Source organism: Phodopus roborovskii, unplaced genomic scaffold (assembly GCF_943737965.1).
Source record: "Phodopus roborovskii unplaced genomic scaffold, PHOROB, whole genome shotgun sequence".
Taxonomy (NCBI): domain Eukaryota; kingdom Metazoa; phylum Chordata; class Mammalia; order Rodentia; family Cricetidae; genus Phodopus; species Phodopus roborovskii.
Genome location: NW_026126407.1, coordinates 8,018,244 through 8,043,603, shown reverse-complemented (window position 1 = coordinate 8,043,603; position 25,360 = coordinate 8,018,244). Strand labels below are relative to the sequence as shown.

Below are 25,360 nucleotides of genomic sequence, written 5' to 3'. Positions count from 1 at the left end.
TGTTGGTTTCCTGGAGTCAACAGACCTTAAAATTAGAAACTCAGTCCTACACCTCTTGCAGGACACCACCATCTCCATGCCATGTCCCCTATGCCCGCACTCTAACTATCCCCCAAATATTCAGAGACCCCCCCACTAGACCCACCTCTCAGCACTGTCCCATCCCCCCCCCACACCTTTTCACACCACCCTATACCCAGCTCCTTTACAGGTTACAAATAATTCTGCTTAAAAGAAACAGGGATTCTATAAACCACTGTTGTAGTTGCATTAAGTGGCTCAAGGCAGCACCCTAAAAACACTTCACTACTCCGTGTCTTTTAGCAACCCTGCTTAACACCTCAAACCCCATTCAATATGAAGATACACCCCCTGAACGCTCTGAAATGGCCAGTCATGTTGCCAGAAGGTAAAGGTGTAGGCCCCTAATCCCAGCTGCTGGAGAGGCTGAGCCAGAAAGATTACAGACTCAAGATGCTCTCTCTCTCTGTGTCCTCTAGGCATAACATGACCATTGCTATCAAAGCATCTCTCGTTATCCACACAAGACAAGACTGGGCAAAAAGTACTCCCTTGTAAAAGGCAGAAAGGGTGCAGGAGGAAATGAAGGATTTACCAGTACATGAAAGCTCTTACAAGCCCTTCCCCTAAAGGGAAAATAAGCAGTTAACAATGCTAAGTGAAGACCTTCATTAGGTGGCATAGTGACCAGTAAGTTGTTCATACTCTTGTAGGTAACCCCTCAGCCAAGCTCTTGTGAGTCACCCCAACTCAAGTCATTGGTCCACCAAGCTACACTTGCACAAAGTCATTTCTTTGATCTGTCATTGGTACCCTACCTGGGGTGAACAGACATCTTGTCCACAACTCCCCAGCAAAAGATAATGTAATACAAGGCCAATCTGAACACTGTGTCACATTTTACAAAGTAAAAAGAACAAGTCTGGAGAGATGGCACAATGGATAAGAGTACTTCTAGAGGACCTGGGTTCAATTCCCAGTACTCACAATGGGCAGATCACAACCCTTGTAACTCCAGTACCAAGAGATCCTATGCCTCCTTCTGGACTCTGAACATGGGTATACAAACACACGCACACACGCACGCACAAGTAAAAATATTTTCTAAAGTAAAAACAGGGCCATTAAGATGTCTCAAGGGTAAAGGCACTTGCTGCCAAGCCTGATGACCCAAGTTCAATGCCTGGAATCCACATGGCAAAAGGAGAGAACTGACCGCAGCAAGTTGTCCTCTGACTGTCACACAAGTGCCATGGCATGTGCCCCCACCCCTACAAAATAAAAAATTAAAAAGAGGGCTGGATAGAGCTCAGTGGGAGAGAACTTGCCTAGCATGCACAAACTCCTGAGTTTAATTCCTAGGACCACAAACAAAATACAACAAAACAAAAGGAAATGAAGAGTTCAGTGTACTGCCTAGACAACCTGCCCTAACTGGGCCACACTGGTATACATGCCATGCTGGACAGAGGCCCCATGATCCTGCCCCAGTTTGAGAGCAGCTTTGGAAACCAAGGATGCTCTGTGGGCATTTCTGCCCTCAACTCTATGGGGAAACTAAAATCTCTCTCCAAGCTGTGCTTACCATCCCCTCCTCCCCAACCCCTCACCTTTCAACTGAGTGGAAGGAAGACCTTCTACTCTGACCCCCTTGCACACCAATCTTCAAGTCTGACTGTACCCAGGAAAGTCAACACTGGCAACCAGATGACTGACTTTAGCTGATTTGGAGCAGGGACAACAAGAGGAGCCACCTTTGAAATGGGGCAACTCATGAGAGAGAGAGAGAGAGAGAGAGAGAGAGAGAGAGAGAGAGAGAGAGATCTGCTAAGTGAACCCAGGGCTTTGTGCATGCCCGCTGAACCCTTGCATAAATTTTCATACACAAACTAATTCACATGTGGCAGAAAAGTATCTTCACTAGTTATTAATTTTTTTTCCTTCTAGAATTTTCCATCTTTTCAACTCATTCAGTTGGAGCAGGCCCAAGAGAGGCACACATGGAAGGTTCTTAAAGTTGGGTAAGTCAAGAGAGAAGGCATTGGGATAATGACCAAATAGTCTACAGAACAGAAAGGGGAACAGATTGAAGGGGGTGAGGAAAGGGAAGACAGCAGTTTCAAGGCAAAGGGGCCTCTGCTCACCCTTCCCACAGAGACCAGCAGCCATGTGTCAGATCTAAGCTACAGTTCCCAGGCCTGAGCTTGTGGTGTGGAGGCCTCAGAGAGCCCCCAGGCTGGGCTTAACACGGCAGCCAGTCAGTAACAGAGGACTTGATGGTCAATTGACCCCACACACATACCAACAGTGTTTTAAAAGGTTCTAGGGGATGGAGAGATGGCTCCGTGGTTTAGAGCACTTATGCTCTTCCAGAGGACCCCGGTTTGATTTCCAGCACCCGCATAATGGCTCACAGCTGTCCGCAGCTCTAATGTCTGCAGGCAACAGGCACACACATGGTGCACAGACAAGCGTGCAGGCCAGACACCCACACACAGAGTGAAACAATGATAATATAAAAAGGAGGCCCTACAACAATGTGCCATAGTTTTTCAAATAGATAGAAAATGTCAAAGAGGTGCTCTCTTGAGATTGAGGCATCACATAAAATTTCAAATAACAGAAAATACTTATTTCTTTCAGTGAGTGTGCAGCCTGAAAGCCACACCCACTAGTCACATTCCAACCATGCTTGTTCCTGCTGCTATCACTCGAGCCTCTGACTTTCTCTGGACATCCCGGACTCAAGAGGCCCACCCAGTGCAGAAGCACCTTCAACCAAGCCTGGAATCTGACAGTACACAGCAGCCAACTGTCACACACAACATGGACAGAACAAGTCCCAGGGTGCAAGGATTTGTTACTTCATAACAGGGACTCCAGCCTTTATCATCTCCGACCTCTAAAGAATTGGAAAGGGCTACTCACTTGACCTTCAGGCCGGCCAGCATGGTCTTGTCGATCCTGGCAAGAGAAAACAAAGGCTTCAGTCAGTGTGGGGATGCAGGCTCCATACTACATCTGTCCTACAGGGAAAGCTGCCACAAGACAATATTTCTTCCAGTCCAGGAATGAAAATCTGAGTTCCACAAGGGTTGAGCCACACATACCCCTATGGGAAGCTTCCTGGGTGGCTGTTAACTGTCAACCTGTCCATCTCAGTTGAGGAATTGCATAGATCGGAGCGGTCTGTGAGCATGTCTGTGGGAGATTGTCTCTGATAATTGATATAGAAGGTTCCAGCCTACTGTGGATAGCACCATGTCTGTGGGAGATTATCTCTGACTGATAATTAATATAGAAGGTTCCAGCCTACTGTGGACAGCACCATTACCTAAGTAGGTAGTCCTAAACTGTATAAGAAAGGACTGGAAAGCTGGCTCAACAGTTAAACACACGCACTGTTCTTTCAGAGGACCCAAGTTCAATTCCCAGCACCCACATTACGGGGCTCACAACCTCCTGTGCCTTCAGCTCCAGGAATATCCAACACTCCTAGCCTACTTTCATATGCACACACCCCACACAGGGACATATACATATAATTAAAAATATACATATAATTAAAAATAATAAAACAAAAAAGAATTAAAACAACTTACATTCACACGTGTGCACACACACACATACCCCACACAGGCACATACAGATAATTAGAAATAATAAAACAAAAAAGAATTAAAACAACTTTCGACACACACGTGCATACACACACATGCGCACATGCACACGCATGACATGTGCACACACACACACACACACACACACACACACACACACACGTGCATGCCTAAGCCTGACAGCCCCAGCATACTTCATGGCTCTGGCTGTGTTCCTTGACTGTGAGTTGTGCTCCTTGGTCAGAGACAATGCCGTGTGCACTAGCAAACAGGCCTGTCTTCAAGTCCCTGCCTTGACTTCTCTTGTTGATCCTTTCTCCCCTAACGTTGCCTTTGCCAGGTTTTTGTCACAGCAACAGAAATGAAACTGGAAAAGAAAGGGACCAGAATTCTCTGCATTACAGAGATTGAAACTAGGCTTCATAGAGGTGAACTCTCTCTAGAGCAATGGTTCTCAACCTTTCTAATGTTGTGACCATTTAATACAGTTCCTTATGTTGTGGTGACCCCCCCCACTCCAGCCAAAAAAATTATTTTTGTTGATATTTTGTAGCTATAATTTTCCTACTGTTATGAGTTGTAATGCAAATATTTTTGGAGAGAGATGTTTACCAAAGGGGCTGCAACCCGCAGGTTGAGAAACGCTGCTCTAGAGCCTTCAACCTTCTGTGTATATGCCACAGGGGATACAAGCAACTCAGCGACAGGAGCTCTCCTGCTCCATGAGATGCTCATCCATCCACCAGGCAGGCCCCACCCCGGGACAGAAGCCAACAGCAGACTCCCAAGGAGAGCGGCAGGGTGGTTCAAACTGGAGCAGGGAAGAGCACACTCGCCCGCAGGCTCGCAGCAGTACTCCCCGCCCCTGCCTGCACCACCTTCTCTGGCAAAGGAGGCAGTGTGTGAGGTTCTATTTTTACCCCCACATATGCCAGCCCTTATGGCTGGAAAGGGAGGTTCCTGTCCCCATCAGAGAAACAGTGGGCAGTGTTCTCCCTGTCTTTTATTGATCGCAGGTCATGTCACCCATGTCACCATTGTGACTAGTGCCACCACCATCACTAATAGTCATCACCGCCTGTGTCACTTTCATAGCCAGTGTCATTACCCTCACTAACACTGTCATCACTACCCACTGTCACATCATAGCCAGTGTTACCATTATCGCTGACATTGTCATCACCAACAGTCGTCAGCATCTAAACCTTCATAGCAAGAGTAACCACATTCACTACTGGAATCATCATCAGCATTTCATATCACACCAGCGTCACCACCACCGCCAACAATGCCATCATTGCCTACTGTCCCCATCACAACCAGTGTCACTACCACCACTAATGGTGTCATCATCACCCAAGTCACCACCACAATCAGTGTTGTAACCGTCACTAACCCATGGCACCATCATGACCAACCTTCATCGGTGTCGCCATCAATACCAGTGTCAGCCCAGAGTCACCGCTACCTTCAATGCCACCACCGTCACTACCAGTGTCAACTAAGCCTCGCCATCACTATCACTGTCAACCATCACTATCAGTGTCTCCACCACCATCAGTGTCATTATCACTTAACTCACCACCCCCTCTAAGACACTTGGCACCTGGAAAGATCATTCAGGACCCAGCCAGCCAGCTCAGTTCCCTCCCATAGGCAGAGTCTCAGGAAAAAAAGGAGAAAGGAGAGGGGTCCACATGGCAAGGGCATGGCTGTCCAGACATCCCCAGTTGGCATTAAGCTCGGGGCTGTGTTAGAGCCCCTCAATGGAGAACAGGACCCCCTCTCTCTGATACTCCTCCAGCACCACCTGTCTCAGTCCCTAACAGCAGAGCCAGCTCGTTCAGGGTGTGTGGCCTATGTCCCTCTCAGGTGCTTCCTCAAGCCTTACCCAGGCTCTTTCCTTAGGTCTACACCCTGAAGGCAGACACTGCTCCTTGCCTATTAAACCCAACACGGCCCCGTATTTATCCAGTAGTCAGAACCCCCTCACTCTGCTAGCATGCTCATAGCCAGAGCTACCCAATGGTAACCCGTGACCACAGCCCATATAGCCTCTATCTTCTCTTAATTCTTCTAGCAGTCCTGTGCTATGGCAGGAGGTCCCCACTGACACATGGGGACAGTGAGATCCAGGGAGACCCAGGAAAACCACGTGCTCTCAGAGCTCCCCAGTAGTTGAGGTGGAGGCAGCTCTAAGCCCTTGTCCGCCTGTGTGCCCTCCCAACCTCTGCCTGGGCAGATGGGACTCCTCACCACAGAAAACCTTCCTGGTCCCTAACCCCACATCTCTCCCACCCAGCAGCCTGCCCACCAGGGTTCCCATGCTAGAGCGTGGCCCTGGGAGCTTGTGGTTTGGGCAGGGCTGTGGGGTTGGGGTTGTCCCCTTCAGGAAGCCAAGTCCCCAGCTCCTCTCTCCCCATAAGCATCCACTCACTTCACCATGTCTGCCTCGATGCCACTGGCTCCCTACCTTGACAGCAATGGAGCTTTTGAAACTCCATCTGAGATGATGATCTTCACTGTCTGGGAGGACCTGGGCTCCAGGAGTCTGTAGCCCCAACCATCTGAGCATCCCCTCCTAACTGACAGCTGTGCCCAGATGATTGCCACACTACAGTCTAGCCCTCTTTTCCCACTTTCAACCCTACGAAAACTCCTTGACACCCCTGTAGTCTCAATGGGTCTCAACCCATCATTGTATCCGAAACATCCCAATTTTTCCACCAGCATCTGCGGAGCATGTCTGATGTCCCAGGGGTCCTTAAGATAGAGGATGGCTTGTCATTCCAGAACCCAGTTTAGTAGACAATGTGGCTAGCACATAGAGTCCCTTGGACATACTAGGTCCCTTCCCCCACTGCTTTCTTTGACACACTTGTGTCCTCTACGTCACCTGACCAGGTTTAAACCATCAGCCACTTTTCCTTGGAGGCTCTTGAGCACAGACCTACTAGCTAGTGCTGGACAAAAATAAATAAATAAAAATGCTAAAGGCTGTGAAGAAAGTTCAGTCAGTAAATTGTCTGCTTTACAAGTTTAAGACATTAATTAATGCCTCATGGGGCTGGAGAGATGGCTCAGCAGTTAAGAGCACTTGCTGTTCTTCCAAAGAACCCCAATTCAATTCCCAGCACTCACACGGCAGCTCACAACTGCCCATAACTCCAGTTCCAGGGGATCTGGCATCTTCACATAGACATACACGAAGACAAAACACCAATATACATTAAAAATAAATACATCTTTAAAAAATAAAACAATAAAGCCCCAGAAAGCACATTAAAACAAAACAAAACAGCCAAGGGTGGGGGCACACACTATTAAGGCCAGGGCTGGGGAGGTAGAGAAGGGAGGAGTCCGGGGCTCTCTGGCCAGACAGTCTAGGTTCATCAGTACCAGTGAGAGACCTTGTCTCAAACATAAACAGATGAGTGGGCTCTTCTGCTTGGCTTCTTGAACCACCATCATGAATGACACAGAACCTACCAGACTAGGAAATTTGTGACCAACTATCTATTTCACCCTAGGAAGGCAGCAGTACCTAAGTCAGAATCCGGGGCAAACTAGCCAAAGTGCACAAGGCGGCACCAGATGTCTTCTTTGTATTTGGATTCAAAACCCATTTGAGTGGTGGCCAGACAACTGGCTTCAGCGGGATTCATGATTCCTTGGATTAAAGAAAAGTGAGCCTAGACAGAGACTGGCAAGATACAGCCTGCCTGGGGAGAACAGGAGCTCAGGAATGCAGGGAAAGGGGTGTGGGAGCAGAACAAAGAAGGTCCAGGAGGCTGCAAGGACAAGGGCTGGTGCCCGCACAAAAGGGAACAGGAGAGTGGACAATGGGTAAGTAAAGGAGCAGAGATTTTGTGGTGACTTGATTTGCTATTGTGGTGCACTTCTCTGTGGAAAGGACTCAAAGACTGAAAACTGTAGAAATGGATAAACAAATTAACAAATAAATGGTGAACGGTGCTTAAGGAATGACGCTCATACACATGTACCTGCACACACACACACACACACACACTCATGCACGCATGCCCCCCCACACACACACAAGCACAGAGAGAGAGGGAGAGAGAGAGAGAGGCTAAATTAAAACACAGACTAAGCCTTGCAAAGTGAGCTCTCTGATGACAGGCCCTCTCAGGTCTGAGAAAACAAGATCCCACTACCTAGGCGCTGGCTAGCAGGGATCCTAGCCCAGCTTCACACATCCCTCCCAGAGCAGGAAGCAGACTGTGGGAGTCAAACCCAGACCCACCATCAGGACGATAGTCCTTCCCCCAGCATTGGGCATGGCCTGTGTGCAGGCATCACACTGCCACCCTAACACCCTCTTATCTTCACTGTCCCAGCTGCCAAACACAGAGTATCCAGAATCCTTTCCTGAAAGAAGATGCATGGTAAAGTGCTCTCGGAAAGAGGGAAAGGGAAAGGAAAAGGCAAGCCAGGAGTTAGTCACTGACCAGGGAAACAAAGCCCTCTCCTCATACTCCTTCTGTGTCTCCCCAACCTTCCTGTCACCACCATCTCCAGTGCCAGCCGTCATTCCAGCCAGGACCCCAGACACCCTCCCTCAGTGTAACAATTCCCTGGGCCCCCAGCAGCTGAACAGAAACTGACAAGGAAAGCCACTGGGCCGCACGCACAGCTGAGTTGCATGCAGCTGGTAGGGGGAGACCAGCCTTTGACTTCAGGCCATCCTTCAGCCTCTAGGGAGACAGACAGAAGCTCAGCAGCAAAAAGTGTCTCAGAGGATAAGCTAAGGGCTGGATGCAGGGCTGAATGGAGCAAAAGTGGGTCAGAGAGAAAGGCAAACTTGATGACAGGTCTGCCCCTCCACTCACCATGCACCCCTAGAGAGGTGGCAGCCCCAAGGTCTCCTGCCATAGAGTCACAACAGCCCAGAGGAGCAAATGTGGAGACAGGACACCAGAAGAGCAACTAGGTACTCACTCTGAAACAGAGCGCACACGTGGTCACACTCAGAGGCACATCTGTCCAGTCAGGCATATACCACACATGGTCTCAGATTACAGCCACATCACACATACACATGGACAGCCACAGATACACACACACATTCAAGAGCACACACTAACACAGGCATACACTCCACTGCGGTCTCACACTCACACCCACACTGGCAGCCACCCTGACCTTCTGGATCTCTTGCAGACCTTGCTTCTGACAATAAGGCAGAACCTGGCCTCCGATGACACCTTGGGATCCTCCAAGTCCACCTGGCATCTGAAAGCCCTCCCCGGAGATCCAGGTCTCAAGTACAACCTGAGCCCTGCAGCCCAGCCACCCAACAAGACCCATCCTCCAAGTCCACTCTCATTTTAGCCATAGCCCCTTCGGTCACCCACCATCCAAAGCCCCCAAAGGAGACGCTGCGCTTCCTGCGAAACATGGTTGCAGCAGTGCAACCCTGGGTCCCAGAGAAGCCTCTGGGGGGTTTGCTAGAAAAAGAGCTGAGAAGCAGCAGGGTGACAGCCACAGTGTAGGGTGGGGCGCCAGGCAGGGCCCCTCCCTCCTCGCCTGTCCCCCAAGTTGAGCTTCCGGTGGGTGAGGCTGCCAGGCATAGAGGTGTGTCCTGCACTCCAGGAGGCACCACGGTAGGCAGGGAGGTCACAAAGGGCAGCTTCCCCACACCCAGAGGAACCCACAGCTCCGGAAGGGGCTCAGCCAGCAGATTGCACCACAGCCCCATTTGGCAGCTGGCCCCGCACAGCAGCTTCCTGGAAACCAAAGGAAGACCAAGGATTCCCACAGCCTTGCCTGGGAGAAAAGAAGAGACCCAACTGGAAGCCTCAAAAGACTGGGATCCTTCACAACAGCTCCAAGGTGCCTGAGACAGAGATCCTGCTGCTCCTCGGTGCTCAGTACACAGAAGGAAAAAAACACCACACACAGATAACTGCACACATCGGTACACACAGATATAATATACACCCACACATATGGGCACAGAACAAGCTCACATGGGCACGTGCATACATACATATGCATTCAGGGTTCTACAGAGCTTCTCCAGTTACTACCTCCAGTGACCTCTGACCCCTTCTCCACAGTGCCCAGGCAGAGCTTGCTGCCTCCCCAAAGATCGCTATGGCTCCCAGTAGAACCCTGAGTGTTCTTGGTTCAGGCTGTACCTCATACTCACTTATACTCCAGAAAGGAAGATTCAGGCCCGGTTAGTTCAGACCTCACCAAATGCACAGGCTTTCCACAGGATGCTTACTCCAGCAAGCAGCTCCTGCAGCTCATCCCTGCATCCACCCCACACCCAGGAGATTCACAATTGGTCCCAAAGACACCCTGGATACTCCACCTGTCCTTTAACCTCCCTCAGAGAGAAATATATGTGTACTCAAGTAACACACACATATACACCTGGTCAGGGGTAATGCTTGTGTGGGTCTGAGCAACCCAAGCATCTACTCTACTGGCCCCAGCAACAGGCTCAGAAGACCCAAGCAGACCCTAAGACCCAATCCACAGATGCCTTCAACTCTCTCTGCACCGTGTCCGAAACCATAGGACAGAAGGCTGGGACCATGAAGAGTAGAGGAAACTGAAGCCAACCTGCAGGAAGATAGCAGAGAAAATAGAGAGAAAGAGATCAAGTTTGTTTTCTCATTCCTCAGTGTGTGTGTGTGTGTGTGTGTGTGTGTGTGTGTGTGCGCGCGCACGCACATGTAAGCACATGAGTGAGTGGGCATGTACATGTGGAGGCCAGAGGAGGGTAGTCTTAGATGTCATCCTCAGAAATGCTATTGTTCATCTCCTCCTTTAAAACAGGCCTGGAGCTCACCAATTATGCTAAGCTTGCTGTCCAGGGATCCCCAAGTATCCCCCATCGTCCCCCATAGGGCTGGGATTACAAGTGCACATCATCATGCCTGGCTTTTTACAAGTGCATATTGCCTGTGCTAGGAATTGAACTTGGGTCCCTATGCTTGCAAGGCCTCTCCTCAGCCCAGGAATTGGGTTTTAAGAGCATCATCTTAGCTCCTGTCTAGCTGTGTCAGAAGACAATGCCCAGGATGAACCAGATCTTTCTTCTCTCCTCTTTCTTCCTCTGTGTCACCACTGAGAAAAGTCCTAAGAAAAAGTTTGATGAGCAAGACCACAAACAGTCCATCTACCACTCTGCCTGCTTCCACAGCCATGTCTGAGACTTCCTCCAAGACACCAAGCAACCTCACTGGGTATGGAAGCTCCAGGGTGAGCCAGACAGTTCCCAGGGGAGGCTGGAGTCATAAGAGCAGAATACCTTCTCCAAGCCTCTCACTTTTCCTCAGTCAACAGGGGCTGAAGGTGGGGCTGTCTCAGGAGTGCACATTCACATGCTTTCATATATGTATTAAAGAAAGAGGTGCTGTGACAGTTGCACCAGACTCAGGCACACCCCACCACCCACACGGACCATGTGTGAACACTGCCCATCACACCTCTGCTGTGGAAGACATAGTTGACAGACATTCTTATACTAGCCCTCCAGGTCCATGGAGACATGAAGGTTTGGGGACACCTATACAAAGTGTTCCAGAGCCAAGAAGGACACAGGCCCAGGACCAAACAGCTGCAGAGTATTAAGGCAGCAACAGGGTGGAATTCAGGCTTGTGACCAGGCTAATCTCTGTCTCCTCTGAGTTTCCCACTCCTGGCAGTCACAAAGAGTACTGATAGGAGTCAGTCCAAGAAGCAACAGCAGCCAGAGGCAATGGCAGGGAGGGAACATGGAGCATTCTATATTCCTCAAGGACATCTAGATGCAGGAGGATGGAGAAGCTAGAAGAACCTAGAGTCCCATCAACCCCCAGGATAAGAACCCAGACAGGCATAGGGAAGCGCCTATGTGACTTTTTATTTCAGTACCTGAGCCCTGGAGGCAGACAAGAGCCATTCCAGAGCACTGGCCCCCTACCCAGCTTTCAGGCTCCCAAGCTCTGAAATGGGTGACCTTGCCTAACTTATTTAAACTCTCTGGTCTCAGTTATCTTCTCTGTCACACAGGAAGGAGGCTACCAACCTCACCATGTCATGGAAGAATGGAAATGCTTGGCACAGAGTCCTACCCTGCTATGGGAACCATTATAATTATCACCTACCATGACTCCGCCCCCTGTTCCTGTCCCTTTTAGCTTCCTGCCCCCACTTACTCTGCCCTTTTGGTTCCTCTTCTGTGGGGTGGGCAGAAGGAGGCCACTCAGCTCTCTGGGAAGGATTGTGAGCCAAGCAAAAAGGGAAGCACCATGTGAGCCTGCCCAGCCTCCCTGCCCCCACCCGCCCACCCACCCACCCGCCACACCCCAGCACCCTCCCACTCCTCCACTGACTTGATAAGGTAAGAATGAGCCAGAGCCAGAGCCAGAGCCAGGGTAGCACCCATTTCTGGGAGATCACTGTAAACCCAGCACTGACCTAACCACCTAGCTTGGTTCTGCCAAATACCAGTCATTGAGAAAGAGACCGGAAAGCAGAATTTATGCAGTACCTATTGTACAGAGTGGAAGACTAAGACCTTGAAAGTAATGTATGGCTCGTGACAGAACAGTAATGATATGGAGGGGAAAAAAACAAGTACAAGGCCCCTCCTAGCACCTGCCCAGATGGGCATCATCCCCTTCCTGGCTGGCTCTTTCACACACATCCCCAGGGACCTACTTTGGGTCACAGGTCACAAGGTCCAGCTTCCCTGATGGAGCCTGTGGATATTTCTGTAGGACCGTACTAGGGGAAAAAGACTTGCCAGGGCCCCAGCTTTGAGGGAGAACTCCAGCTAACTCACCCATCCCATAGGCTTTTGGGTAGATGGAACTGGAGAGCTGGCTGGAACTAGAGGACAACCAAGACACCCGTCAGCAGCAGCCCCTTCACTGTGTCCCCAGGGCCCCAGGAGGAAAGGAAGGGACACTTAGTCTCCTTGCTTCGGCAGCTCAGACCTTGTAGATGCCAGTGAGCACTGAACAATGAGACAAGCTCCTTCCCAGGGCACAGGCATGGGCAGTCACAGAAGGTTCAGGAAACAGATGCACCAGACATCATGAGATGGTGGCAGGCTAAGCTGGGCTGCTAGGCTTTCCCTTCCCTTTTCCATTTAAGCAAATTATCTACTCTTCTGAGGCTTCTGTCTACCCTCATCAGACAGCCCTCAACTCCCTTCCCAGGACAGATGAGGACAAGGACAGAGGCAGAGAAAGATGTGGCACTCTAGGGAAATACAGGCACTTCCCTGCACGCCTCTTTCAGGGCCAGAACCAAATGTCCCATTGCACAAGTTGAGAAAAGCAAGATGATGACAGAAACAACTGCAAGAGGCCACTTATGAAAACAGGGCTTCAAGAGCAAAATTCATGCATACTTTGGTTGCACAATTCCCTCCTATCTGTTCAGGACAGTCGCCCTGCCAAGAGAGTCCCCATAGTGCAGGGCCTTGGGCTACAAAGTGACAGATTCTATCACAAACATTTTAAAATAACAATAAGGCAACACTTCTTTCTACCAATCAGTTAATAATGGCTTTTAAAACAAACAAAAGAAGCAGTCACTTTAGAAGCTGGGGGTGTAGTTTGTCAGCAGTAATTTCACAGCAGGCACCTGGGGTCTGGTTGCATAAACCAGAATCAATAGGATCATGAGTTTGAGGCCAGCCTGAGCCACATGGTGAGACTGAAGCTAGGCCTGTAATGTCATCACTCGGGAAGCTAAGACAGAAGAACAGTTATGAGTACAAGGCCAGCCAAGTTACAGAGTGAGACCCTGACTCAAAACAACAATAAAATAAGGTAAAGTGCATACCTATAATCCAGCACTTAGGCGGTAAAGGCAGGGGAATCAGACCTTTACAGAATCCTTAACTACATAAGATTAGGGCCAGGCTTGGCTACATGAAACCCTGTCACAAAATAATGAAGTAATAAAGTCTTAAAAAAAAAAAAAAAAAAAACAACCAAAAAAAAACAGTATAACAGGATCCCATTAGCTTGAAAAATAAAATTTTTCAAGACAGAGTTTCTCTGTGTAACAGACATGGCTATTCTGGAACTTTCTCTGTAGACCAAACTGGCCTCAAACTCACACAGATCTGGCTGCCCCTGCCTCCCAAGTGCTGGGATTAAAAACCTGTGCCATCATGTGCAGCTGATTATGCAAACTTTTATAGATCCCTAGATAATTTCTGGAAGGAATGATCCAAAGGTGGTTACTTCAAACAGTGAGACTGGGATAGAGGGTGCACACTCTGCTACAAGGTCTTCTATGCTCCCGCATTGTTAATGTTGCTTAAGCCATTGACTTCTTTCAAAGAAAATGTTAAATAAACAGGGTTTTGTGTGTTTGATATGAATGCATGCATATGCATGTTTGTATGTGCATGTGGAAATCCAAAGCATCTTCCTTGATCACTTTCTACTTTATTTCCTTAGGAGGGGCCTCTCACTGAAGCCAGAGCTTGCCAATTCTGGCTAGTCCAGCTACCCAGCTTGTCCTAAAGATTGCCTATCTCTGCCTCCCAAGTGCTGGAATTATAGGCAGCCACCATGCCTGCCCAACTTCCACATGGGTTCTAATAATGGGGACTCTGGAAACTTCTATAGTAAGTGCTTCTTACTCTACTAAGCCATCTCTCTGGTTCTTGCTTTGTTTTTCGAAACAGAGTCTCTCACTATTGCCCAGACTTGCCTGGAACTGATAGCAATCCTCCTGCCTCAGTCTTTTGATTGCTAGATTAAAAGCAAGATCAGTAGGAGGAAGAAGTAGTTGTTATAGGTATAGAGTTCTTGAACTCAAGGTTCAGAGTTCAAACTGACCACTGGCCCTGGAGCCCCTTGTACCTCTCCCCAAGAGGGAGTCTATCTTCACAAAGAAGAGAGAGGACCAGGGTCTCTCATGTCTGATTCCAGATGGTTCTGCTGTCCACTCTGCTCTTCCTAGATAAGAAATACAAAGAAGCCCAGAACACGGGTTTTCTAGAAGGAAATTGACATTATGAATAAAAATCCTTCAAAAAAATGTACAGGCCAAGCTCAACATGGTGGTGAAGAGCTGCAGTCCCAGCTGCTAGAGAGGCTGAGGCAGGAGTATTGCTTGAACTGAGGAGTTTGAAAACCAACCTGGGCAACATACTGAAATCTCAAGTCAAGAAAAAAAAGTTACTGGGTGTGGTAACTTTCCCATAACACTGAGGCAAGAGGATCTCCATGTGTTCAGGACCAGTCTAGTATATATATATAGCAAGTTCCAGGAAAGCCAGAGTGTCATCATGAGAATCTGTCTCAAAAAAAAAAAAAAAGGAAGGAAGGAAGGAGGGAGGGAGGGAGGGAGGGAAGGAAGGAAGGAAGGAAGGAATGAGGGAAAGAAGGAAGGAGGGAAGAAAGGAATGAGGGAAAGAAGGAAGGAAGGAAGGAGGGAAAGAAGGAAGGAAGGAGGGAGGGAGGGAGGGAAGGAGGGAGGGAGGGAAGGAAGGAAGGAAGGAAGGAAGGAAGGAAGGAAGGAAGCAAAAGAGTGCCACTGGGACCTCTGAGACACCAGTCATGGCCTGGTTTGGGATCGGAATGTTGGCTTTATGAGGGTATGTTGAATTAGTGGATATTCATCATTGTGTGGGGTTAAACTATGTACACTGCTATGAAAGTATACTACGCTTCAATAGAAATGTTTGTTTTTTGTTTTGTTTTGTTTTTCAAAATATGCATGCCCTTTGACCTAGGAGCCCCATTTCCTATTCTACTCCCTCCCAAGGGAGCATGCTCAGAGCTGAAAGCCCAGCTGTCCTTTCCAGGTCTCCTCCACATAACGGTCATATCCATGAAACCCTGGATACAATGTGAGTATCCAACCCGGTGGGAGCAGTTCAGAAACACAGCACCTCCTGGAAAGCCAAACAAAAGGCCACCAGAATACTGTACTATGATGGGCAAAGTCAAGGTCAATTTCATTGTGAAATAAAGTGAGCACAATCCAATCACACTCTTGGATCTTGCAGTCAGAGAGTTCAGAGGGAGCGTTATGGGGCAGGAGTTTTTCCTTCATCTGCTTTCCTTACACTAGGAGACCTTACTTTTATAATTAGCAAAAAAAAAATAATATATACTCTTTAAAATAAAAGAAGCTTCAGCAGACAAACCCATTGCTTTGAAATTATACTACGCTTCAATAGAAATGTTTGTTTTTTGTTTTGTTTTGTTTTTCAAAATATGCATGCCCTTTGACATGTTGAGGGGCTGGAGTTGTCATTTAACAATAAAGAATATGCTCATTTCTAAGTGTGAGGATTATTTGGATGTCAGGACCCTGGGTTCAAACCCCAGCCCTGTGTCTTGTCAGTAATGACCTTAGGTGAGATTGATAACTGGCCTTTAAAGGTTTGCAGCTCAGACACTCCATCTATAAAGTGGAGATAATAGATAATCAAAGTGGGTACCACACACTCAGCCTTCAAAGCCACGCCTTCCATAGGCCTATAGACCTGCCAGTTACTATGACTGCTTAAATTCTTTCTTATTTCCAGGCACAGCAACATATGCCCATGATACCAGCTACTACAGAGGCAGGAGGACTGTGAGTTTGAGTTTAAGGCCACCTTGGAGTACATAGTAAGTTCCATCTGCTCATTCCATCCAGCTGAGCCACTCCCAAGCCTCTTTCACACAGCACAGCATCTGGGTACACTGCTCACCAGGATGAGCCAGAAGGTACATGCTTGCGCCCTCTATGTCCAATGTTTGGTAGTGCAAGGAGAGCCCAGGATGTCTCATTTCCTTTTCTAAGACAGCAACCATATTTATTGCCTCTAGCAAAGAGGATGGAAGGATGAAGAGAATCATTTGTGTTGCAATAACATAAGCAACAATACCAGGTGTGAGAACAAGTGGCCTGGCCCAAGTTCGGACACTGACCGTAGCTGTGGAGAAAACACTTCAACTCCGCCGACCTGGGCCTTTTCAGGTATAAAGAACAAGAATATCCAGTTCCTTCTTTCATTCCTTCTTCCCTTAATTCTTTCTTTCTTAACTTCCTCTTTTAAGACGGGTTCTTGCTACCTTGACCAGGCTGCTAGTGATCCTGCCATTTTCAGCCATACCAAGTAGCTAACAGGCCCAGCTTTTTCATGTTTGAAACAGAATCTCGTGCAGCCTAGGCTGGCCTGCCCTTGAGATCCTCCTGCCTCAGCCTCCTGAAGTGAAGTCACACCCGCCACCACGCCTACCAGTGTAAATCATTTCTTGAGTGATTCCTATGAGCCCGGGAAGCCAAAATTTCCTTTTCCCATGTAATCCTTACCACAACTATATTCACCTTCCTGTTAATGAATAGGAGCCTCAAAGCTAAGAACTTAAAGCCCCATGGTCACAGGGCTGCTGGGTAGCAATGGCAGAATCCAAATCAGAGCCTTCTCTTTAAACTCTTTTGCTATTCTTACATGCAAGGCTCTTATATAAATGAAGATAATGTTAAATGTGAGATGCCAAAAGGCTTGCCTTAAGCAAATTCTCGAGATTCTCCCTGGCTGGACAGTGGTGTAGCACACCTATAATCCCAGCACTCAGAAGGCAGAGGCAGGCACATCTATGTGAATTTGAGGTCAGCCTGGTCTACAAAGTTAGCGCCAGCACAGCTAAAGCTATCAAAGAACCCCTGTCTAGGCACTAGGACCCTTTTCCTGAACTCCAGTGAAGGCAGGTGACTAGAATAGGAGGAGAAGCAGGGAATTGGCCCAGACACTAAAATGGGGTGGGGGCTGCAGCACATTCACAACTCATTCACTTGATTTCCTTGCATAAATATGAAGGCGTTGTCTGGGGCTCAACCCAGACCGGGCACAGAGAACATGTGAAGCCCCAGCCTCGTGGTGCCACCATCAGCAACTTCAACATGTTGAAGGAAATAAGGAAATAAGGCTAACTTGGAATAATAAAAAGAAACTGAAGCAGAAAAAAAAAAAGCCTTTTCCAGGCCAGGGATGCAGCTCAGTGTAGAGTCCTTGCCTAGCACACACAAAGGTCTAGATTCATATCCCAGCACCACATAAACTTCGCGTAGTATTGGGCATCTGTAGTCCTGGCACTCAGGATGTGAGGGCAAGAGGATCAGAAGTACAAGATCATCCTCAGCTACACAGTGAATTCAAGACCAGCCTAGGTTTACACCAAGACCTTGTCCCAGAGAAGAAAAGGAGGGGGGGAGGAAACAGTGAGGAGGGAGAAAAGAAAGGAGGAGGGGTAGAGGAGAAGAGGATGAGGAAGAAGGAAGGACAAGAAGGGGGAGGGCTGGGGAGACAGCTCAGGAGTTAAAGTGCTTGCCTTGAAAGCATGAGAATCTGCGCTCAAGCCCCAGAACCCATGTTTTGCAGGGAGAGAAAAAAGAAAAAAAATGTATGGTTGTATAGGCTTGCAATCTCAGGGCTGAGGAGGCAAAGGAAGACCCCACAGCAAGCCAGTCTAGCCTACCTGATGAGTCTAGGCCCTGTCTCAAAAAAAAAAAAAAAAAATTAAGTTGGATGACACCCAGGAACAAAGCATGAGGTAAGGTTAATGACTGCCCTCCACACATGAATATATACCCCGAATGTACACTCACATGCCTTGTGCACCTGTACACACATGAACATGCATGTGCACACAAAAAAAGAAAACAAATTCCTTTCCCATTCAATTTTCTCCTCTTCCTACTACAAGTCCTACCTTTAGGAAGGTTCTATCTACACTTGCTGTGCCGTGTGGCACAAGCCTTTAATCCCAGCACTTGAGAGGCTGAGGCAGGTGGATCTCTGAGTTCAATGACTGGTCTACAGGGAGAGTTCCAGGACAGCCAGAGCTGTTACACAGAGAAACCCTGTCTCAAAAGAAGGAGGAGGAAAAGCTCCACAGTGTCCCCACTTAGCTGATGGAGAAACTGAGGTACAAAGAGACTAAGTCGAGTTCTCAAGGTCAATTGCTTAGGCAGAATGTGTGGCTCCGCACCTCAGAAATCATGCTGTATCACTTCCAAGATTGGATAAGAAAAGTGAGGTAGCTTCCTCCATGTTCTTGGGATGTTTGCCCCTTCACCCAGCCACTTTGCTGTGCACAGAAGTGCACAGAAGAGGGCATAAATATAGCCATGAGGAAAGGAGCCATGTGGGACACCAAGCCAACAGCCAGCAACAGGTGCCAGGCATGAGCAATGGAACTAGCAGCTAATCCGCCCCTAAGCCTTAAATTACCCAGATGACTCTAGATAGAAAAGATATGAGTGTTCCCTGGTGAGCCCTGTCCAAATTGCAGATTCATGTGCAAAATAAATGTCAGCATTGTTGTAAGACATACACTTCTGGTGGCTTGGTATGCTGTATATCACTAGAAGAGTAGCAGAGCCTGAATTTGAACAAAGCAAGCCGGCTCTAGAGCTCTTCCTGTACACTGCCCCAGTGTACAGGAAGGGGCTAGAGACAGAGGTCAGAGGTCAGAGTCATTAGCCCCGCATTCATGAACCATGTTTTCTTGTTGGTTTGTTTATTTTTTCAATCCCTGCTGAGTTCTCTGCTAGTTCTGAGAAGATTTGGGTGAATAGATTGAAACACCCATGCTAACTACTGATGGGAAGTATCAGGCAGGTAAGTAGACTGATAATATTCAAAGGAGACCAGATGGCCAGGAAGGCAAGTAATCCTGCATGGGCTCTCTGGAGGGGAGATGACAAGGAGAAGACAGACACAAAGAGCAGAAGGGATAGCAAGCATCTCAAGAACAAACCCGGGCCTAGGTTCCAGCTCCATCACTTCCTAGCTGTGATTTGGAGAAATGACCTCCACAAGGAAACAGCAATGAGATGCTGCTTCTTAGGACTTCCATCTCCACAGGAAAGGGTTGTTGCAGGGAGTAAATGACATGGAGCACATGGCTCGGAACCTGGCACAGGAAGGGCTGTATAAATACCAATGGCTACAGTTTGAATTCTTCAGAGACCAAGACCCCAGTGGGGAGCCCAAGGCCAGAGAGACCACTTTGGCTCCTGTTAAAACCATACTAACCAAAGCTAATGAGGAAGGGTGTGCACAGGGGGTCAGAGAGCCTGCATCCTGCTGCATAGATGACAAGAACCAGAGTGAGTCAGGGGATGGGAAGAGCAGCACATGCTTCCCCAAAGGAAGCTAACACATGCCCTTCCACCTTCCCCTGCAGCCATTGAGTCATCCCCTCAACACACCACCAACACCACCCCACAGAGGTAGGGAGGTTGGGACTGGAAGTTGGACTCTCATTCTCTCCAGGTGCCACCTTAAAGGCAGTGGACACCCACATATCCCAAGAGGGCAAGCAACTTCTCAAAACAGTAGGGGGTGGAGGGAGGTGAGGTAAGAAAGGCTGGTGAGAGGTCAGGAGAGAAGACTCAGGGAGATTCAGGAAGCAAGAAACCCTGCTGGGGAAAAGTATTGCCTGCCATCACACTCTCCAGGATCCTCCAGAGCACCCAGCAGGTAGGTGCCTAGCTCATTCATCCAAACAAAGGGGAACCTTCACAAGCACACTGCATGTGGAGACATGCCAGGAGCCACAGAGATGTCTACACATTAATCCAACTGCAAGGCCTCCTGGGCACACAATGACACACAGCACAGATGTGTAAACACACACACACACACACACACACACACACACACACACACACACACACACGCCTCAGTTCTCCTGTCTGCCTGCTACTCTCTCCTTGCTCTGGTTCGTTTCCAGCCACTGACCCCAGTCCTGCAGGTGCCCATGCCTGGGATGCCATCTGCTGATCCAGACCTGGTAGTTCCCAGCCAGCCCTGTGTGACCCAGGAAGGAGATTATGCTATATCTAAATCAGAGAGGGGAGGAGAGGTGACCTGGTCATGGGAGAAAGGTGCAAATCCAAGAACCAGAGCCTGGGTAAAACAGAGGGATCAGCACAGTCTCTGTCAAAGTCTGGAGCCTCAAAATGCAAGCCTGGATTTGGTGTCCACAATGCTTCGAAGCCCTGTGGCTGCTTTGCAACATGAGCAAATGGGCAAGAAAATCCTTTTCCATATCTAGATGCCCGCAAGAGTGATAGCAAACATCCATACAAAGGACAAAATGACAGGCAGGAGCAGGCATGAAACAGAATTGCCCACTGGAGAGACATCAAAGCATTGAAAAGGTGAGGAGGAGATGGATACGGTGGCATTACAGTTTTTTGACTAAACTTACAAAAGCCACCCTCAACTGTGGAGGTCAGGCTTGTCTCTAAATGACTGATAAACCACCCCAGCCTCTGTGGGGTGTGACCTTGCCTGTAGACAGAGAGATGGAGGCAGTGACCTTTGTAATGCCAGCCTGAGCTGTCTGTGCAACGAGCAGGAGGCTCATGCAGCATGACCTCTCTTGGAGGGAGTGCCACGTTGCTTGGAGATGGGAGAGGGTAGGGCGATGAAGGCCACCTGGTACCATGGCAACAGGCCCTGGCTAAGGCACATCCACAACTTCTTTAGCAGATCATGACAGGACCTAAGTGTTTGCAGATGGCACTTCCCCCATCAAAGAGGGTGTGATAGACCAAGAGGAGTAAGTACATAGAGAAAAGAAAAGCTAGGAGGCTGGAAGAGGCCAGACCCTGACATATGAAACCTGCTTGGCTCTTGCTCTAGGACTCCCCAAGTACCTTTCAACCAGTCTTTCCTTTCTCCTACCACCATCCCTCTCCCTCAGGCCCAGCCTGTGCTATGTCCCAGACACCTCTAACTCCATGTACCAAGGCTTCCAACTTACTCCTCCCCAAGCCTTGTTCTCCAGCATTTTGGGTACCTCCTGCCAGTCTGCTTCTGCCTCGCTCTTCAATTTCTCTGGGCACCCCCACCCCCTGCCCTGTCCTTTCCTGACTACAGCCCAGACCAGTGCCCACGACCATCTGCCAGCTCCAAACGCCAGCATCCACCCTCCCTCCACTCCTCCTTCAAGCACCTGCTTCCAAGCTACTGCTCTATCATCCTCTCCTGCCCACTTTGGGGTGCCTGCACCCTCCTGGGTATCATTAGCTCCAATTCTCAGACTTGAACTAGATCTATTCAGGCCTGGGGAACTGGGCCATAGCCCGAGAGGCACCAACCAGCACAGAAGACCCTTGAGCCTCAGATCCACAAGCAGAAAGAGCTTTAAGTGTTGTCTGCCTGGTCTCCACCTCCACGGAAGTGATTGAGAATCTGAACCACCAGGCCCTACTGCCTACCCAACTGCTCAGAACTATTCCATCAGTAGTGAGTGCCCTTGGCCAAATACCCCAGAATCCAATTAAGAACCAGAGATAGTGGTGTATGCCTGTAACCCCAGCATATGGGAGGTGGAAGTAGAAGATTAAGAGTTCAAGGCCAGACTGGCTTATATAAGAGTGCCTCAAAAAAAAATTTTTTTTTTCAGCAAAGCCAGGCACAGTAGTGTCCATCTATAATCTCAGGCCTACTTGGGCAGTTAAGTCATGAAGAAGACTATGAGTTCAAGACTAGCCTGGGCTACACAGCAAAATCTCATCTCAAAAAAAAAAAAAAAAAACCTCCCTAGATAAGGAAACAGATTTAAAGTTAACTTGCCTAACCCACCCCAAGTCAGTGGTGATGGATGCCTCAGAGTGTCATTGCAAAGCCTCTTTTCCCACCTCCTACCCCAGCCACCTCCGTGGTGACCAGTCATGGCCCCCCAGCCTGGATAGGAAGCACCGCAGTCAGAATAATGTCCACACCAGGCTCTCTTTGCAGAAGTGGTGTGGGTCCCCACAGAGAATCGCTTGAGCTTCACTTGTGTGTAATATGCAAGCATAAGGGAGTTAATGGCCATGAAGCCACCCTTGGGGGAAGGGGAACTGCAAATGGTTTCTCTCCCCAATGGAGCAGCCCTAAGATACAGCCCTTATGTTCCTCAAGAGACTCCTGGGAGGAGAGTAGCAGGTGGTCATGAAGGCCTCTCTGTATTGCTTGCTCTTTCTTCTGCAGACCCTCTGCCCCCATTGCCCTGAAACCACTTCCCAAGTAAACAGCTGGGAACAAGCCCTCCTAGCATTTCTAGAGTGGGGGTAGGGAGTAAACACACAGAGTGGGAGATGGAGCAGCAATTCATATACAGGTCTCAGTATCAACCAGTTGTCACCAATAATGTCACCAAAGAGAGTAGTTAAACCTTCATGCCCAGCTACTGTGCCACTCTGCTGCCACCGCCATGCATGCCAGGGTCCTTTTCCTTTAAAGTTCATATTCTGAGCCTCTGTGACTCGGCTACACTTGATCAGGATTCTTTGTTTGTTTGTTTGGAGAATTTGGGGGTTGACTTTGAGCTTTTGTTTGTGGCTTCTGAGATAGGGTCTTACTTTGTAGTCCTGACTTGCTCTGAGGTCATGGCAATTGTCCTGACTCAGCCTTCTGAATGCTGGAATTACAGGCATAAACCAGCACACCTCAAAAGTGGTCATGGGAAAGAGCAGAAGGCTATGGAGGTGACCCTAACAAGAGGACCTTCTGGAACAGAGGCTGCTTCCTGTTGAACTAGAACACCCTGGGCTGATGTTGAGTCCCATAGTCGGGCCTGACCCTTCCCAGGGTTAACATCTGCCCCTGCCCAAAAAGCAGCAACCACAAAGGGTCTTGGCTTTGACCTGCCATCCCATCCCAGGCCCCAACCTTCCCCCACTCCTCACCATCTAGTGAGGGAGGAGGGGCCTGAGGCAGCTTCCAGAAACCTGAGCAGACACATCCAGACCCATCCCTAGAACTGGGCAACCCAGAACCCTTCTTAGAGATGATGTCACAGCCTCTCCCAAGTCCTGCCCAAGTCCTGAGGGAAATCACTGCCCAAGACCTCACAGGCCCTGAGTCACTCCCAGCTTCCAGGCAGCTGTACAAGCTTTCTGTTTATCCCTCGCCCACAGCAGGAGAAGCAGAGAGGAGGAGAGCCTTCTTCTCCAAGGAAACTGAGACCTATGGGGCTCAAAGGAAAGCCCTAGTGTCAAAAGGCATGTCCCAATACCAGCCCAGGACTATTCTAGTGACCCTAATGGGGGTCTGTTCAACAGAAGCTGATCGCTGGATTCAGAGCCCAAGCCCCAATAGCATGTACATGCCCTTCAGATTTGCCAAGGGTGAAAGAGAGTGGTAGAGGAAAGGAGGGTGCCCTGACCAGCTCCCAAGCCAGACATAACAAGTGTGGGCAAACCCGAAGTGCAACCTACAGAATCCCTCTGTCCTGTAAACAGGACCCCCACCTATGGCTGACACTGCCACACCCACCCAAGGCTTCTAGAAATGAGCATCAGGCTGTAGGCGGGCATTGACCCACAGGTCCATGAAAGTCTCTGGACCAGCAACCCCAATCCTACCCCCTCTTCCTGGAAAAAGCACAAACTGGCCTGAGGACAGACAGGCTGGAGCTTCTGCCCTTGCCAATGAAAACAGCAAGTACACTCCCCCCCCCCCCGCCCGCCCGCCTCCAACCCGCAGCCTAGCTTCAGGGTCCTCTTGGGGCTCCTGTCTTCTTTGCTGCTACTGCCACCTGTAAACACCCACGTCTGACCTCCATCTCGGTCAGCCGTTTCTCACCAGACTCCAACAGGGGGCTGACCAACCACACACACACACACACACACACACACACACACACACACACACACACCCCACCCCACACCACACACACACGCCCCTCTTCACAATGTGTGTGCTGTGCCGCACCCGCACACCTAGCAAGGATTTCTAAGGACCATCGCCCTACCTCCCAAACAGAATCCAGAATCCAGTGTGCCCAACTGCTCGGGTGCGATGGGCGCACGGAGCTCACCCGGGCCATCCGTGTTTTGCCAGCATACGCATCCACTCTCACAGCATCCACTCCAGTTCCACGCTCAGTCACACCCAGGACTCGCATCCAGATGCACGCCGGCTTTGGAATTACAAGCCAGCCGGAGCAACTGACCTTACCACACTCCTGACGTGGATAGAATGTCAACAGTCAGTCCCGCCGGCTCACCCAACGCGCACTCTGGCAGGCGCAGCGTCCACGGCTCTCCATCCGGACGGAGCCCCCTCCTCCTCGGCGCGGGGTTCCCTCGAAACCCGCCCAGCCGCGTGCACCGTCACCGCGGCGCGCACACGCGCACACCGGGCCCCGCCGCCCGTCCGCAGCCGCTCGCACACCTGGCGGGCGCGCCCTCGCCTCCTCCGGAGCGCGCATACACCGCGACTGCCCGTTCCCGCTAGAGCCCGCGCTCCCGCCTCTCCGAGCCGGGTCCCCGGTGGCGCCCACCATGCAGCTGCGGGAGACTGGGAGGGAGCCGGGCCGTCAAAAGCACCAGGGTTGGGGTACGGAGGATCCTAAGTGTGGAGAGCCCTGGGGGATGCTCGGGTCAGCCCGCCAGGGGACTACCCCATGACTCCTCTTAAACAAAGGCGTGGGGTGGAGCAGGCCCTGGGAACTCGGGGGACAGAAGGAGGGAGAAACCCACCTGCCAGCAAAGGTTCTTGCAGGTCAGACGGGGCATGAGACAGTAGGAGACCGAGGTGCAGCGAGACCCGTAGGTTCCTAATGGAACCTCCAGAAAAGCGTGCTATTGGAACTTGGAAATAGGGGACCCTCGAGGATTGCCGAAAACCCCAAAGCTGGCCCCTGCCTGTGACCTGGTAACCTATAGCTTTGGTTCATTCACTCTGCAGACACCATCCCATTTTCCAACAAACCAACGATGCTCCT

At 49.6% G+C, this 25,360-nt stretch overlaps 1 protein-coding gene across 4 annotated transcripts in view; it reads right to left on the bottom strand.

Moving 5' to 3' along the window:
- Rap1gap2 (RAP1 GTPase activating protein 2) overlaps positions 1 to 24,798 on the bottom strand; it is a 189,078-nt gene extending 164,280 nt beyond the window's left edge. For 2 of the 4 annotated variants that reach the window (XM_051180016.1, XM_051180018.1), the window contains exons 1-2: positions 9,020 to 9,177; positions 2,950 to 2,985 (exon numbers count right to left, since the gene is read on the bottom strand). In XM_051180016.1, coding sequence (XP_051035973.1) covers positions 2,950 to 2,985; positions 9,020 to 9,063 — 80 coding nt within the window. In that variant the 5' untranslated portion in view covers positions 9,064 to 9,177. Of the gene's footprint in view, positions 1 to 2,949; positions 2,986 to 9,019; positions 9,178 to 24,586 lie in introns of those variants that run through there. The other 2 variants (XM_051180021.1, XM_051180019.1) reach the window with 2 other exon arrangements.
- Positions 24,799 to 25,360: the final 562 nt, after the last annotated feature.